This window comes from Glandiceps talaboti, chromosome 9 (genome assembly GCF_964340395.1).
Source record: "Glandiceps talaboti chromosome 9, keGlaTala1.1, whole genome shotgun sequence".
NCBI classification, from domain to species: domain Eukaryota; kingdom Metazoa; phylum Hemichordata; class Enteropneusta; family Spengelidae; genus Glandiceps; species Glandiceps talaboti.
This window is the reverse complement of record NC_135557.1, coordinates 17286331-17305116: the sequence shown is the minus strand read 5'-3', so window position 1 is coordinate 17305116 and position 18786 is coordinate 17286331. Positions and strand designations below refer to the sequence as shown.

General features: G+C 36.3%; 1 protein-coding gene across 4 annotated transcripts in view; it reads right to left on the bottom strand.

The window, feature by feature from the left end:
- The window catches only part of LOC144440145 (cell adhesion molecule-related/down-regulated by oncogenes-like), a 54316-nt gene that overhangs the window by 7833 nt on the left and 27697 nt on the right, over positions 1–18786 (bottom strand). The window contains exons 1-15 of one of the 4 annotated variants that reach the window (XM_078129414.1): positions 17126–17250; positions 11868–12017; positions 10214–10510; positions 9302–9448; positions 8020–8166; positions 7311–7598; positions 6321–6482; positions 5540–5650; positions 4599–4880; positions 3886–3984; positions 3076–3288; positions 2722–2903; positions 1883–2111; positions 1054–1314; positions 65–342 (exon numbers count right to left, since the gene is read on the bottom strand). In XM_078129414.1, the coding sequence (XP_077985540.1) occupies positions 65–342; positions 1054–1314; positions 1883–2111; positions 2722–2903; positions 3076–3288; positions 3886–3984; positions 4599–4880; positions 5540–5650; positions 6321–6482; positions 7311–7598; positions 8020–8166; positions 9302–9448; positions 10214–10510; positions 11868–11970 (2799 nt within the window). In that variant the 5' untranslated portion in view covers positions 11971–12017; positions 17126–17250. Of the gene's footprint in view, positions 1–64; positions 343–1053; positions 1315–1882; positions 2112–2721; positions 2904–3075; positions 3289–3885; positions 3985–4598; positions 4881–5539; positions 5651–6320; positions 6483–7310; positions 7599–8019; positions 8167–9301; positions 9449–10213; positions 10511–11867; positions 12018–17125; positions 17251–18786 lie in introns of those variants that run through there. The other 3 variants (XM_078129417.1, XM_078129416.1, XM_078129415.1) reach the window with 3 other exon arrangements.

Here is an 18786-nt window from a genome sequence, read left to right as displayed (position 1 = left end):
TGCAGCCATTCCCCCCTCCCCAACCATCCTATACTATACTACACTACATCTCAGTCTAACTTACATTTGGTGAAGAAATGAGATTCGGTTCCATTTCTTTATATTCATGCGGGTTATTAAAATTGACAGCATTTATATCATGACAATAGACATGCCCATTTGTTAGTGGTGGTGGTGGCGGTGGCGGTGATGTTGGGTACGGCAAAGACTCGGTTGGATGTAACGTATTGCCGTTACATGCCGTTATTTGACTGCCCGCACTCACACTGCCGTTAATGTCCATGTAGACGGGGCTGCTTGGATCGTAGTACTGTCGTTTCTTCCACTCCATTGAATCAGTTGCTGCAACAAAATCAAAGATGACAGATTACGATTAATATTTAGGCAACAAAAAAGTTGTCTTGCAAAGTTACGAAAAATGTTACTTGTGAGCAAAAGATTGACGCAAACTAAATCTAATTGCAATTGTTCAAGTTATTGATAAACAAGAACTCTCGCAAAGTAATGAATATTTAAATCCAATACGACACTGGTAATCCAGCCTTCAGTTTACTAAGATAGCCGCAACCTAAATATATTGTTCTTCAATGTGGTAGATTACACAAGGGGGTATATAGTGGTTCCTCTGTTGTGTGATTCTAATCACCCTGTGATCAATGTAGTGTAAACATTGGAAGTCCAAAAATAACACTGCAAGTTCATGAAACTCTCAATAAACGAGTTTTCAGAAACACCTCCAAACCCCAACCCCACCCCTGAGACTATAAACCAACATCCATCGTTCCGATAATAGCTTTAGTTTGTGTCTATCTTAGTAAACTGAAGGTTCAACTACCAGGGTAATATGCTAAATATGCCAGACTTGCGTAGGACAGGAGGGAGTGGGGTATCCAGACCATCAACCTCCTCAGGAAATGACATCAAATCTGAATCTGAATCTGAATTTTATTTGCTAGACATAAAACAACTTGCTTTAGTGAATGAAATCAGTGTTTCTAATTAAAAAACAAACATAGACAAATAACTACAAGCTGGATTTAGATGTGTACTTACTTGTAACAGCGGGAGGAACATATCGCTTAGATCTCCAGAAACACATCGCAATAAAAACCACTATCATTAAGACCATTAGAGCAACCACTATACCAATAATAAGATACAACATATCACTGTCTGAACGACTACTTTTGCCACTACTACCTGAACCACCACCACCTGCACCAGACTCTGGTTGTTTACCACCTGCAATGATGGTTGTGGTCTGTGTTGTCTGCTGTATTACAATAACTTTTGGAGGTGGTGATTGGGTCACAGCTGTCAAAAAATACAGAAAATGAGGAGTTAGAAACAATGTATGTTTTTATTAAGTGCCTTCAAGCTTCAATAGTGCTCAAAGCACCATGAAATTGATATTACATGTGTATTACCTATGACACAGACAAATAGTGGCACAATTCAACTTCCTTTGCAGCAGTGTGCCATGGGGGTATATTATTTTTTTGTCTCGCAGCAACATTTGCTGTTCCTCTATCACTTACTATATGTTTAGACTTGGAGGAAAACAGTGTTTATAAAAAATTTATTAACCTTACTGATAATAACTATATTAAAAAGTTGTCTGAATATACAGATTCATAGGCAAGATTTAATGTTTCACATTAGCGGGACCTGGGACCACTTATTCTTTCAGCAGGACCACTAGATTTTTTAAGGCACTGGTCCGGGGACCACCAGTTCACAAAATGATATGTTCACCCCTGTGTGGAACCGCTAGCACCCACTTGTGTTATTAATCAATCAAATTGAAGAACAATAGATTTAATTTATGTTTATCTTAGTAAACCGAAGGCTGGATTACCAGTTTTGTAAGAATAGTACTTACGATTGGTTTCTATCTGTACAACATTGCTGAAAGCACCTGCACCACCTAAGTTAAAACTACACATTTTGACATCATACATTGTTTCAGGGTCTAGATTGGTTATAGTAAAGACCCTGGTGTTAACTCCGAGTACAATCTCTCTGATGTAATCCTTGTCATCATCACTGTCTGTCTGTCTATGGTACATGTAGAAACCATTAATTGGTACACCATCTTTACTTGATTCATACTGCAATGTCAAAAAAATAATATATGGTTTGAATAAAATGTTTCCATAAATTAAGGTAGAAACCTCCTGGGAACAAAAATCATTCATTTTTGTTGTTACTTTGGTCACGAAAACTTCACAAAAGTAGAAGTTAAAATCAAGAAAAAAATTGGGTCACCATACAATTTTGTTGAAATACAGGTCAATGGTATATTAACCCATTCAGTCCTGAAAACTTATTTGAACAAAATTCTTGTTTTTATGTAAGTTTTTGGCATATATCAACTTCATTTTAGACTGGAATTAAAGATATGTTACTTCCTAATAAAGTAATATTATTGTAATTATGAAAATATTCATATAAATTGGGTCCCAAAATTATTTAAAACTCGTCTCCAGTCATGAAAGGGTTAAAGTCAGCTAATCTTAGAATCCAATATGGCTGCCGAATTGTGTTAAATGTACGGGAAAATAAACAATTGTCAGTTTACATTTTTTTAAACAGATTGCAAAGTACCAAATCTCTTTTAATATTTCAAAAGAACCAGGGGCAAACTGTCACATGGCAAGTTAGGAGATATTAGAATAAATTGTGGAATTTGACGTAACAAGACTAAAAATCCTGACTTACCTCCCATTCTACTGTTATAGCAGTTGTAAGGCAGGAAGTATCACTAATGTGTGGTGGATGTTGAGGTGGTCGGACTTGATGTGGAATTTCAACGGACAGAACAAACCGATTAGACAACTCACTGGGTTTACCCTCACCATGAACATTCACTGCTATCACCCTAAACCTGTACACATTGTCGTCTGTCAAGATATAAAACAAAGATAAATGTTACTATTCAAGTACATTTGACCAGAAACAAGCTAATGTAGGAAGTTTTTCTGATAATGTTGTGCGAGAGAATGTTAATACCAGCCTACATAATCTACCTCTAGTTGAAGACTGCAAATCCTGATGTATATATTATATACGTACTTGATAGAGGGCCAGTAATTTCGTAACTTCTTCTTCTTGGTGGTACTCGACTACTTGCTGTAATATAGCCACCTTGACCTAACACATTACGGTATTGAACTTGGAAAGCTGTGATTGGTGAGCCACCATTGTCGGCATTGTTCCAAGTCCATCTGACCATCACCGATCTGTCTGAAGTCATCTCTACTTCCGGTTTACCAGGAGCATCTGGTACTAAAGGTGATTAAAGAAGAAAATGAAAAAACTCAATTATTGAGTAGCAATGCTCAAGTGTTACACCCCCTGACAGAGACCAATTAACCAATTACAGAGCACCATAATACAAATAGATACCAAACTTTTAACACTAGAGGGCGACATTCATGTTATAGGGTATGACATCTGTTTTGTACAAATTCATGCAAAACTAGGGCACTATTACAGTGACAGGTCTGCAGCAATTCAATCATTTACATAAATACAACACCAGAGGGCATCATTCCTGTAATGATGTGAAAATCTACAGTACACAGTCTAATCTGGTCAAGCTGATCAAATCGAATTACAATATTGCTGAGAAGTTAATCATCAAGGGTGCTCTTCAATAATCAATTGTAATAAAAGGGAAGTAAAGACTATATGATTGACAAGTCAACCACAACACTAGAGGGTGCTATTCAAGTACTACTAATATATCACCGAAAAGGTAGTGGCACCAAGTGACAAGCCACTTTAACTCTAGAGGGCGCTGTTCTATTTTGACAACAAATGGAAGTGCCAATAACTGATGTTCTTAAATGTCATTCTATGTATGTATGTTTATACTCTTACCTGTACCAAAGAGTGGAAACCCTGTAGACACATCTTGGGATGGCAAAGTAGAGCTCTTAGCTGTGGTAGGGTGTGATGTTTGGGTAGTAGACATGAGGGCTGTAATTTTAAAAATGAGCAAATAGAAAGATTATTACAGTGTTTGATTGTATAGTTTAGCAGGGGAGTTGAGTGTGGTTAGGGATATGAGTTACACCCCCTGACAAGAATCAATTAACAAATAAAGTTTGGTTACGGATGGGCATTACATCCCCTAACAGGGATCCGTAACCAATTAAAGTTTGGTTAGGGATAAGAGTAACGTCCCCGTGACAAGGATAATTTTAAGTTTGGTTTGGGATAGTGGGTTATACCTCCTGACAGGGATCAATACATCAATTAAGACTATATAGCTTCGATTGCTTGACAACACAACTATAATGTAGGAGGGGAGTTTCAGTTGGGTTTGTAATAAGAGTTGCACCCCCTGACAACAGAAATCAAGCAACCAATGAAAAGAACTTCTGAAGTGCCAGACTCCAAAAAATTTTTCTTGTCAATGTTGCCAAGAGAGTGAGTGAATCAATACTATAAACTAACTTAAAGAAATGAGTACTCAAGTTTTCTTGTACAAAATTCACTGATATACAGAAGTAAGCGATTCCAAAGTTTGGAGCACATACACTTTTGAAAAAGTACATCTGCTATAATCATTTCCGAATCTATACATTTACCTTGCACTGTTAGATAAGCTGATGAGCTAACTTGTCCGTGGCTATTCTCAGCTGTACACTGATATTCCCCCTCGTCTTCTTTGCCAGCATTGAAGATAGTTAGCCCACCTGAGCTATCGTCTATACTAAAGACCCTATCAGAGTTGAGGATTGGTGTGTTGAAGTTTTTCATCCAGCCAACCTCTGGCATGGGGTCACCTTCCACACCACATTGTATGAATACATTATCTCCTTCAAAGACTGATTTGTCTTCAGGTGGCTGTATAATTTCAGGATATCCCACTGAAATAGTTAAGAAATATCACAAAAATTACAAAAACTGTGGCAGTCTCACACCAGAAAATGCTCACAAGGTTCAGACTAACTCAAGTTGTATGAACCAGTTGATTGGATACATCACCTTGTATACATAAGTAAGTTAACTATAACGTGAGTCATGTTATCCAATGAAAACACCTGTTACTTTGAATTTGTCAGCTCAGTATGGACCAATGAAAACACCTGTTACTTTAAATTTGTTTGCTAAGCACCATTTTCTTTAAATTTGTCTGCTCAGTATTGACATTCACAAAACCAGCTAAGCATAGACCAATGAGAAAACCTGTTACTTTCTATTTCTGGCAGCTCAGAATAAACCAATCACAAAACCAGCTAAGCATAGACCAATGAGAAAACCTGTTACTTTCTATTTCTGGCAGCTCAGCATTTACCAAATAAGAAAACTGGTGATTTCCAATTTCATCAGCTCAGCTAAGTGTAAGAGCCTTTTCTATTGGACTACAATATGTCTGGGGTGTGGATGCCAACTATCAAATGTGATAGGCATTTACTTTCAATTTCAAGTTTCAGTATACCCATTAATACCAAGGTTTTCCATTGGATGATGAAGAAAAAATTCAGGATGTGAACCTTGATAGTCCAATAAGAGAGCCTGTTCTTACCTCTGAGTGAGAGTCTTGCAGCTGCCATCGCTACCCCCTGGTTATTCTTCACCATACATTGATACATACCATACTGAGCTTCAGAAATCTCATGAACTATTAATTGCTCACCTGGAAGGCAACCAATGAACAGAATTACTTAATAACATAGTTGACACCTTAATGTCCAATTACAAGACTGCTCATTGGATAACTTTAATATCTAAACCAAAAAGAAGACTTCAGTTCATTGGTCAATTTCAGATTTGTAAAAAACCTTGACAGTCATGCAAGACACCTTTTTCAATCTCGAGGCTAAAGTCAATATTTGTAACACATTAATTGCAATTGCTGGAAGTTATTGATAAATTAGAACTCGCCAAGTAGTGAATGTTTAAGACCCATACAACACTGGTAATCCAGCCTTTGGTTTACTAAGATAGGCATTAACTAAATCTACTGCTCTTCAATGTGGTAGATTACACAAGTGGGTGACAGCAGTTCCTCTGTTGTGCGATTCTAATCACCCTGTGACAACATCGTGCAAATATTAAAAGTCCCAAAACAGCACTGTAAGTTCATAAAACTCTAAATAAAGTAGCCGTCAGCAATGCCTCCCTACTGAGACTATTATTAAACCAACACCCATTCAATAGCTTATCACAGTTGTATCAACATGTTGCAACAATAGTTTTAGTTTGTGTCTATCTTAGAAAACTGAAGACTGAACTACCAGGGTAATATCAACAGTTGCAAGTCATTAATTACAATTGCTGTAAGCTATAGCTAAATTAGAACTCACCAAGTAATGAATGTTTGAGACTCATATCGGAGATAGGTTCTGCATTAAATAGCCACCTGATATCAGTGATAGGGTTACCACCACTGATTTGACACTGGAACTCGACTCTCTCACCAATCTTGGCTGCCACATTCTCAGGTGCCCTGACTATCTTAGGAGGTACTGTAACACAGACATCAACATTACATTGTAAATATAATTGAAACTACAATGGCTGTTACTGGCATAGTATTTTTTAATCAGAAAACCAACAACATATTTACTGAAAATTGTAAATATCCAATCGTTAGACATTGTAAATGTCAATCAGATGTCAGTTTTATCTATGAGTAGTACAGTACAATATTAAATTGAAATCATGATCACATTGGAGCATTGATATTATTAGGGTGTGGGACCGAAAAGTCAATTTGATTTCATTCACTGTACCATATCAAGTATCACAAATATATTTATTAAAAAGTGATTCAGCAATGTTTGGGGTGTACGATATATATTCAAGTTTTATAAGATTCTGACCTTAGTAATAAAGTATGAAATCAAATGATACTTGTTGATCGCCATGGAAACCAAACATGTAATTCAACCTCTGTTACAAGGTATTCAAAGAAATCGTACAAAGTAGCATGGTAATATCTATATGGTTTCCTTGATATCATCTCACTTGTGGTGTTTTGTTCCACAGCTGTACCATCTTACTTATCACACGGCGTGACACATGTTGCTTCTGTTGGGAAACCCAACTCCATTCTGAGCTACACAGATGTAAGTAGAACTCTTAAATATCTAACTTACCTATGACACTGAGCGACACTTGTTTGTTAATTAATCCTTTAATTAATCCTTTCTCAGTTATACAGATGTAAATAGAGCTGTTAAAGTTACACAACTATCTCACTTACCTATGACATACACACTGAGAGACACTTGCCTGTCATGGATATGCAATCTGTTCTCAGTTACACAGATGTAAACAAGTATGACACTTACCTACGACACTGAGAGACACCTGTTTCCTGTCAGCGAAACCAACTCCATTCTGTCCTATACAGATGTAGGTACCTTCATCAGCTGCCTGTACATTATTTATAATGAGGTTACCCATGTAGTCAGACACCCTCTCTACCGGCATTTGTCCATTTTGTCTTAACCATGAGATTGTTGGGTATGGTTTTCCCTTAGCAACACATTCCAGGGTTGCATTCTCTCCTTCCCACACTGTCATTCTCTTGGATGTGTACACTATGTGAACTGGCATGTCTTCTATAAGTGTATCCTCTACAAAGAAGAAAGAAGTTCAAACTTTGAACACTAGGGGGCACTATACAATAAATAAGGGATCCTGCGGTTTATTGCAGTTGTCATGGAAACTTTCAATGTTTCAAAGATGAGCCACTGAAATTCTTAGTGCATTTATATATATTTCTTTCACTTTTAAGAGCTTATATCCTTTCAGATAAAGTCATGAATATTTAGAGTGCATCTAATAAATATTTGTTTGCGAAGAACCATAAGGCCTGAAAGAATACAAGAGGTGACAAGTTTCACTTTGATGTTACCTGACAACTATGCAAAAATTATGTGATGTGTGAATCATGAACTCTACTGAACCAAGAGGTTATGAAAATACCGTTAATTTCCTGGAATGATGTTCCTTCCCCCTTTAATGTTGCAATTGATGTAACTATATTGTACGTACCTTCAGTCACAACAAGTTTAGTACTGTTGAATGTGGTCTGTCTTTTCTCTGACACTGGATTAACAGCTGAGCATTTGTAAGTACCCTTATCATTGGTACTTACATTAAATATCTGTAAATTACCCGATGGCATAATTGCCATTCTCGCTGCAAAGTGAGAAAAACGGGACAAAAACTATGATTTCAAAATTTGGGAAATGGGACATAAACTTCATATACATCACTTCCACAAAGGTTGCAGTGCAAGTTTCTCGTTTCATTCAATATTTAAAACTTCGGAAATTTGATCTTTAACATTCACATGAAAAACAAAAGTAGAGCTTCATTCCAAACTATTGAGGGCAGTATACAACACGCCATTTCAATTTCTCATACATTCACAAAACTTCATATGAATATAGTAAACAAACTTATTTAGTGGAAAAACAAAAGTACAGCTATATTCCAAACTGTTGAGGGCAGTATTACCATATGACCAGCATTCTATCATTTGATAGGAATGTTTAACAGTATTATACACTTGCGGTCTTTCTCTTGAAAGTTAAGCTGTACGGTTTGTTGAATGTATACATGCGCCACATTTTATTGAAATGGAATCATTTGACGTACGTAGAAATGTCTTTAAAAAAGTTTGCTATAATGAATTGAAATGAAGTGTTTATATTAAGGCATGCAATCTTTTTGAAAACTAGTTTGGGGGACATAAAGGGGTGTTTGTAATATCAAACAGAATTTTCACAATAACAAACTTCATTATATTGAGGTTGCAGTGTATATAACAATCTCAATGAAAAAAAGTTTGTTATAATGAAGTGTTCATTATAGTGAGGCATGTAGTCTATTAGAAATATTTTGTAGGACATGAAAATGTGTTACTTATAACAGACTGTTCACTTCATCAAAGTTCATTATACAGAGGTTGCAGTGTATGTGGTGTGTACAGTCTCTCTACAGGGAGACTTCATACCTGAATTATCAACTACTATTATAGTTTGTCACATGACTGCAATGAGGTCGTATCTGTTACACAATTGTATAGGAGATATTGCACTAACATGACCGACAATTTGGAGAACATGCAAGGTATTTGTTATAACAAACTGTTTGCTTTAACAAGGTATTTGATATAACAAACTGTTCGCTTTAACAAGGTATTTGTTATAACAAACTTCACTTTAACAAGGTATTTGTTATAACAAACTGTTCGCTTTGACAATGTCTTATACAGAGATTCTGGCATATGTGGAATGTATAGTCTCCTATACACAAGAAAACTCCATACCTGAATTATTGACGACCCATTCACGCTGTCTTTTATATTCTACTATTGCTGGAGGTACACTTTCCGGTGGACTACATTTAATGACTGCTGTATGTCCCCTGATGGCATGGGCCTCACTTTCCATGTTTTCTATAAAGGGTCTGATATCTGTGGAGACATAATTAAACAACAACATTAGTAACAGTTGACTAGTTTCATTAAAACAGACAGTCTGTAACTTTATGGTTTTGGTGGTTACTTTCTTTAACAATGGAAATGTCAAAAAAGCAGTATGAGTATATGTTATCATGCAGTGGCAGTGTACCATACATGTCTATTAGTAGTCTAGTAACTATATGTATGGTGGTTTTCTACAATCTCTCTCTCCACATATAGTCAAATGGACAAATTCTATTGAAAATCTAGCCAAATCTGCTGGGGAAAGGATGAACAGTGCATGTCCGTAGTAATCTATCACACATTGACAGGGGGTTGAAAGTGGTTAATTTGTTCAGTTTACTAAAAACTCAATCTCCAGTAAGTAAGTTACATTAAAATGTGATAAGATGATTTTGTATCAATGCTCCAAAACAATTAAACTACTGCTGTCAGTGGTAACAGCAGAATGTCATGCTAAAGAAAGCAATTTGACTATATACAGGGGTGAACAAATCATTTTGTGAACTGGTGGTCCCCGGACCAGTGCCTTAAAAAATCCAGTGGTCCTGCTGAAAGAATTAGTGGTGCCGGGTCCCGCTAATGTGAAACATTATTAACAGTAAGGTACTGGTCCAACGGACCAGGCAAGGTAAAATTTGTGTGGGTCCCCCCAAAAAATTGCTAGTCCCGGACCCAGGACCAGTGGATTTGTTCACCCCTGATATGGTGGAGAGAGAGACTAGAGAATGACTAGATGTCTGATTGAATACTTACATGCTGCTTGTAATGTCACAGGTTTACTAGCTATAACTCCTACACTATTATTAACAATACACTGGTATGTCCCTGTGTGTGTAAATTCGTTCCTTTCATGACGGAAAGAGCGAATAATCAGCTGAGATCCTCTGATATCAATATCTTCCAGTTCCGCACTGTCTAGAAATTCACTGTTGTATTTCCATCGTATTTCCACATTACTTGGTTCAGCTCTGCAGTGGAAACGTACTTTGCTTTTCTTTCTGACAACCTGACTTTCAGGCTCTTGCACAAATCTTGGGGCTATGTCTGCATCTGGAAGAAAAAAATATAGTGCCAATGGCATTGCAGCAGAACTGTCAACTTTGTTATTGTATTATGGCCTGATGGCCTTGAGTATGAAATAAAGTGCTAAAGTTTCACATGATGTAAAAAAATGTTTATTCCCATGCCAATTCATTCTTGTTGCTACCCATGCTAATTCATCCTCCTTTTTGCTACCCATGCAATATGCACCATCATTAATTTTTACCGTTGTTGAATGTTTTTTTTTGTACTAGACTTGCAACAAGGTATTATATATTATTTGATTCCTAATCTAAACATCATCCATTTCACACAACACCATCCAAAAACATATGACAAAGGCAATCAAGGCTTTGAATTACGAAGATAGAAATCCTGTTATTATTATTCAATGTGGTAGATTCCACAAGAGGGTGATAGCATTGCCTCTGTTCTTTTGTGTGGATATAATCACCCTGTAATCAAGATAATATAACAATGCAAGTCCTCACAAATGTACACTGCAAGTCCTCACAAATGTACACTGCAAGATCATGGATGTTACCAGAAACACCAATGTGATTAAAGGCCGATGTATTGTACACTTTGTGATTTCTTTTTGGTTGTTAATGTTTACTGTTGTTTGTTCTTTTGTGAGTGCTCGTTACATACATCTGACACAACACCATAGGCGTGTTCTCGTACCAAATCTAAGTGCCGAGTGAATTCACTCAAACGAATGCGCTGAAACATACAGGTACAGTTCTTCAGATCGCTCTGTTTGAAAAGAACACGAGCACCGAGTGTAGACAATGATGTTATCGTTATCGTTTGGTGGTTCTTTCATTCAATTTCGGATGTTGGGTATATATTGTAAGACAGATTCTGATTGGCTGCTTGTAAGTATAAGATTGGGTTCGGAAAAACCTATGGTATTATGTCAGATGTATGTAACGAGCGCTCACAAAAGAACAAACGACATTAAATGTAACAGCCAAAAAGAAATCATGACGTGTACATTACATCGGATTTTGCAGAAACACCCACCCTACTGTGAGTAAAATCAAACCAATGTCCATTCAATAGCTACTATTAACATATTGCAACAATGATTTTTATTTTGTGTCTATCTTAGAATGCCAACACCTTGATAGCTGTTGTTGAGCATGTTCAAGCGATACAAATTAATACAACAGCTCACTCCTTTATCAGACAGTAGTCTCGTCATTCACCGAGTGGAAACGTTAGCCATTCAGACAGCACCATCCCATAGTATATCATTACTACAAGTTACAAGTCAAAACACATTAACAGCTCACTTTGTAAGCACACATATTATCCTTAAGGTGTGCCTAGAGGATCAGTTAAGAGATTTACACTGACTTACCTGCAAGGTGGCAGACTTGTAAAACTACTGTCAGTGAATATATAAAGGCAAGTATATAGAAGCTATGTAAAGGCAGTGAATGGGACTCCATTGCACAGGGCATGTATTAATAATTTTCAAGACATCGAGGTATGTTACCGACAACTACTCCTGTAAAATAAACAGAAAATAAACACGTTTTAATTCGTCAATGGGTAAACAAATCATTAAATTGTCTATGATTACAATCTGATTAAAATTTGATGCAGTGATTGAGTAGTTTTGTTTTTGCTCGTACTATCATTTGTGTAAGCGTTGATCTTGGTTGCAGTCTCAACAACGAGAATAGCGAAAACATGAACATGTGATACGAAGGTAAATTGAAGCAAAAAATAAAATAGTAAACAAATATCGCATGACTGCATCATAATTTAATCAGATTGACAAAGATTCATACATTTAAAAGTCATTTAACTTCAAATTGTTTAATTATTCATATTTTAATAATTTTCTGTGAATATTTCATTGGTTGTCTGATCAAAACAGTTATAACTAGTGCAGCCTTTAAACACGCTGACACCCAGTGTGCCCTCTAATGATAGCCAAGTTTTGTTGTTGTGAATCAAAATGATAAAAGACTGGCATTTCTTGTGAGTCACCACCACATAATAAGAGATAAGGGAACACCAAATTTTGGTGCGTCACTAGAAATTGTGTACGTCAGTGGTGCATCAACTTGGCTTAGAGGGCACATTGCTGACACCTTGGTTCTAAAACACAGAATATTGTTCACTTTTGAGACACATGGTCATACTTCCAATCCATCAGCATACTGTGACTACTAACAACAACATCAAGGCTAGATGCCATCCACAGGATCGGATTACAACACCTAGTGTTAATGAAATTCTACTGTGGCCACTTACTGAGAAACTTCTTATTAAACCTGGGTTAAAACGGTTGACACTATGACATGGTTTACTATGATTACAGTGTATACAAACAGTAATAGACATTGTCTATGCATCTATTCAGCTTGCATACATACAGTAATAAACACACTGTCTATGCATCTATTCAACTTGTATACATTCAGTAATAGACACACTGTCTATGCATCTATTCAACTTGTATACATTCAGTAATAGACACACTGTCTATGCATCTATTCAGCTTGTATACATTCAGTAATAGACACACTGTCTATGCATCTATTCAACTTGTATACATTCAGTAATAGACACACTGTCTATGCATCTATTCAACTTGTATACATTCAGTAATAGACACTGTCTATGCATCTATTCAGCTTGTATACATACAGTAATAGACACACTGTCTATGCATCTATTCAGCTTGTATACATTCAGTAATAGACACATTGTCTATGCATCTATTCAACTTGTATACATACAGTAAAAGACAGACAGACGTCTATGCATCTATTCAACTTGTATACATCCAGTAATAGACACACATTGTCTATGCATTTACTTAACTTGTATACGTACAGTAATAGACACACGTTGTCTATGCATCTATTCAACTTGTATACATCCAGTAATAGACACATTGTCTATGCATTTATTTAACTTGTATACATCCAGTAATAGACACACATTGTCTATGCATTTATTTAACTTGTATACATACAGTAAAAGACACACATTGTCTATGCATCTATTCAACTTGTATACGTACAGTAATAGACATACATTGTCTATACATCTGATCAATGTCTACTATTCTTACAGGGCATACATACAGTATTAGACAGATGTTGTCTATGCATCTGATCAACAAAGACATGCTTCATACTGACAACTCTTGGGCATTGAACATTTTCAAGGTTCCAGGTTCAAGGTTCATTTATGAGTCAATATGACAGACATAATCTATTTAAAGATCCATATCTGATTCAGATTAGGATTACTATTAAAGTGTGAAAAACAGTTGTCTGGCAGAGCATTAGATAAAGTGGGTCCACAAAGAAAGGATTCGGAATACATATTGATTTTGGTGCATGAACAATTTGGCAGAATGGCTATTAGGAGATCTCAGGCACAATTTAATTTGGTGGGCAGCACAAAAGAGGAAGGAATTATACACTACTTTGCTGTACTCAGTGCAACTGTTGTAGACATCTTTCAGTCTACATATGACAACTGTGAAGTATGTTAGTGGAACTTATTTCCACAGAAAAAGAGGTTGCAGGTTTTCAGCTATAATAAACGTGGTGCCGAAAAAACATGACTCAAGTAAACCATATAGTTCTAGTGTTAAAAGACATTAATTAATGTAAGGCAAGAATCTAGGATTGAATGCCTGGGACTGAAACCTGGGCCTTTAAACCTTTAAAGTAAATGTAGCTACAATTAAAAAAAAAAAAACTATATAAAAACAAAATGCACCCCCCCTAAAAAAGAAAGAAAATGGAAAGAAAACAAAATGGCCAACTTGCTATTTTAACCAACAAAATTTCATTTACATCTGAAATCATAAAAAAAAAATACTGTTTACAAAACTGACAACTGCACAATACATGACACTACAAGAACAGTTGGTAGGAAAGTGTTTCAACGCAAGGAGGTTATGAACTTTTACATTCTGGCATCTCACTTTACTAGCATAAACTCAGCAAAACTTCTAAACATGCAACAATATCCTGTTGTTGCCAAAACACTCCTAGTAATTCAATCACTGCACATAACAATTATATTCAGTTACTGATGTACAAATGTTTCATAGCTTTCAATCTGAAAACAATTAGTCAAAGTTTATACATACTATTGTTGTGTGATTGCTGTTAGTTTCACAATAAACCAGACACTATCTTGGTATACTTATGTCAGTATATATCCTGTGCACTTAATAAGCACATGCGCAAGTCCTGTTTTCTGTAGATTTAGTTCATGACATTTTTAATAACAAGTTTTTTTCCTGGTATTATCCTTGGTATATTCAGGTTAACTGATAATCTGATGTTAACACTGGACTAGTCTGGTGGCAGTCTGATGTTAACACTGGACTAGTCTGGTGGCAGTCTTTTAACACTGGACTAGTCTGGTAGCAGTCTGATGTTAACGCTGGACTAGTCTGGTAGCAGTCTGATGTTAACACTGGACTAGTCTGGTGTTAGTCTGATGTTAACACTGGACTAGTCTGGTGTCAGTCTGATGTTAACACTGGACTAGTCTGGTGTCAGTCTGATGTTAACACTGGACTAGTCTGGTAGCAGTCTGATGTTAACACTGGACTAGTCTGGTGTCAGTCTGATGTTAACACTGGACTAGTCTGGTGTCAGTCTGATGTTAACACTGGACTAGTCTGGTGGCAGTCTGATGTTAACATTGGACGAGTGTGGTGGCAGTCTTTTAACACTGGACTAGCCATGTCTTAAAATGAAACTGGTGCAAGCAAGCACTAACCCTTCCAGTTGCTAATACATGCTAGTGAGGTGATAGTGCTAGTCAAGTGTTAACACAAAGATAGCCCAGTGCTAGCCAAGTCAAAAAGCCATTCTTGAATTTGTATTCAACATGTATAAACTAATCAAAGGTTTTGTAATTATTATAATTTCTCTCTGAAGCTGCCAGATTACAATTAAATTATCAACTTCAAAAGACTTCATTTCTTCATGATCCTGTCCAAATGGTCATTACAAATAATGTTATATAAAATCTCCTTTAAACACAACAAAATTAACGCCCTAATTCTGATCTCAGTCCAACACTTGACTCCCTACAAATCCATTTAAAAGATTAGAAATCTATTCATAAATAAGTTTACCAAAGTAGCCATTAACAAAGCAGAATTCCAACAGAAATTGAGACACCTAAAAACTTTCTAAACAATCAATTTATATTTAAGAGAGTTTTGAAACGGAAAAAGGAAATGAATATCACATGAAAAAGGTTAGAAAGATTAATCTAATACATTTTTTACAAAAAGTATATATTAACAAAACTGAATTTGAACGGAAATTGAGATATATCCAGATAATTCCAAATATTAAATTTATATTCAAATAATATTGAAGTGGAAATACAAATTATTATCAAAAGAAACAGGTTTATGACAGCGTTCTTACATGTAAAGCAAGAAACCTAAAACACGGTAAGGTCAATGACGGACTAGATCACAAAACCTTCAGATATTAACCAATAATATCAAAACCCTTCAACCTGTCCAGCTAGTGGTGAACCTCAAAACCATGGACACAGATCTTGATAAGTGAAACTGGAAACCTCTTTGACATGAATCTGAGTTAGTGCTTACAACATACACTTTTGTTCCCTCAGTAAAAGCCTTCAAGGAATACTAAACACTTCCTTCTGCCCGGATGGTTGTTAACAACTATCCCACTGACAAAAAAACGAAATTTAATCTTGAAAAGTAATATCTCTGAATTTGTAAATAGAGAATTAGTGCTTACAACATACACTGCCCAAACTCACTCTGTGTGAAAAAAATCTTGAGGAATACAAGTAGATGTTATCCCCCAATATTTTTCCTCGTTCAGTGAAGGAAAATAGAGTGACCTAGGGGGCCTTTGACTCTACGAGTCGCTAGACGAGTAGTGACAACCCTTAGGTCACAAGTATTTTCTGGTTGTATGAAGAAAAAGATTGGGGAATAACATATACTAGTGGCAGTAATATCAAAGAAAAATTGGGGAAAGTAATAGTAATTTTGAATGTTTTGACTCATATTTCAAACACAGCAGAACCAGTGACGTAGACATGCATTGTCGTGACATAGACGCACGTTGTTCTGATGTGGAAAGCCAGTGTATATATTCCATATTTTTTGTTAAACTTGGCTGTGCATTATATAATCCCCTTTATCCTGTCCACAAGGTTAACCAGCAACACAACTGGGGAGGATTGAAACATCAGCATGACTGAATGAAATTTAAAACCTGACCTGACATTACAAGGACAATGACAAGACACTTCTCTCTTGGAAACACTCTTTTCTCCCTCCCTTCTGATTTCCTTTGTATCTGAAATCAAAACCCTGCAAACCTGTCTGATAATTGTCACCCACAAAACAACTGGACTGAATTTGAAACAGCAACCTCACTGAATGAAATACAAAACTCTTCTGACCTTTCTCTGGCAAGGTCTCTCTGTCTGTTTCTCCGTATCTCTCTCCTCATTCCCTCAATATGAAAACTACTGACCACTCAAACAATTGTAGATGGTGAGTAACCAAAACACAATTGAACAGAAATCATGAAACAAACCAACGAAACAAAAATTGAGAAACTTTCTGACCTGAATCTTGGCAGGACGATGAGCGCCCACAGGACACTTCCTTCACTGGTAACATGTTCCAGTAAATTGTCCTCAAAATGGCTGACACTGCCTACTACAAGTCTGACCCTGTCACAAGCTACTAGCCCAGATGGTAAGGTTAAGAAACAAGATACATAGCAGTTATGATATCTCTAATAATACGAGACTATCCCCTTACATATCTCCTACATCAGCACGTTATCTACTTTGATAAATCATACAGACATTCCACAAGAGCACAAACATGTTAGGAATTTAATCTCACATAATTTGTACACAGCTTGTGGCAACAGCGTCCCTTAATATTCAATAAACTTAAAATGGAAATTTCAACTATGTTTTCTTTTTTAGGGATTCTCATAATCAAGTAAGCAAGATCGAGATCAGTGCACTGACAGTAAAAATAGATATCCATCTGTAATGAAAGATCTCTGATTGATAAAAAAAAATGGAATTAATTATCACGCTATGATGGATGTGACTTTTTCAAGATTTGGTCAAACTTTTGTAATGCTTCCCTTGGGACAAGTTACTTTGTCTTTGCCATTTTCCAGATTGGTTTCAAGTATCACATGAAGGTTTATTTCCTTCGAACAATTCTTGCATGTTTTGTTACAGAGAATGTTATACACAGAAACATTTCACAATGTACAGCAAACTTCCAATTTAGGTTTTCCTTTATACCGTGAACAAGCATGCTTAAGTTTGGTTAACACATGATGTAAAGGAAAGTGTGCTTCGCTAAAGTGTCTTCTATTTCAAATACGACTGAGATGTAAAAGTAGAAGTTTGCTTTCAAATGATTCTAGACTTTAAGCCTGTACGGGGTGAACTGAGGACAAGGAATCAATTACTAGCTACACAACACTCATCAAAGGCAGAGGGGATTCAACATACTAAAACTTAAAAGTACATAGATTTTGATTACCCATTAGTACAAATTGTGGTCTTTTTTTTCATATACAACACTGAGTGAGATGTAATGTGAGAAGAGTAATTTGCTTCAATCAAATGGAATTAGCATGTATTATGGTAAAGTGACAGAGACACTTCCATGCTCTATGTCATAATTTTGGTACATTTTACAATCTGTATCTTCAATGAGGATATAGCTTCATGGGAAGCAATACTTGGTGACACAACACCCAAAATATGCTAAAAGTGACAGATTTCCATACCCTGTGCCATAATTTGGGTAGATTTTACCTACTTAGTACCATTACGATCGCTCACGCACTGCATACTCTATGATGCACTACATCCCCTACATCAACCACATACACACACACACACACACACGCACGCATGACCTGAGGAGGTATGCATTGCAATATCTGCAGACCATATCTCTAAATGAGATGTTATTACTGTCCCTGGAATTGGCTAGTAGGCAGTGGGATACACAGGATAGTTAGCAATACCATACCCTATGTCAATGATGATATGTTTTGGTTTCTGCTGTGCTAGGCATTGTTCATTCACAATATTGACAGCTCTTGAATTCCCTATAGGTATTCATTACACTCCAATTAATATATCTACTATAGCATTCACTGTAGGCAACATGGATCACAAACACACTGTTTAAGATTTGACTGACCTCATCATGCTCAGTGGAAGTTAGTTGAGTTGAGTTGAGT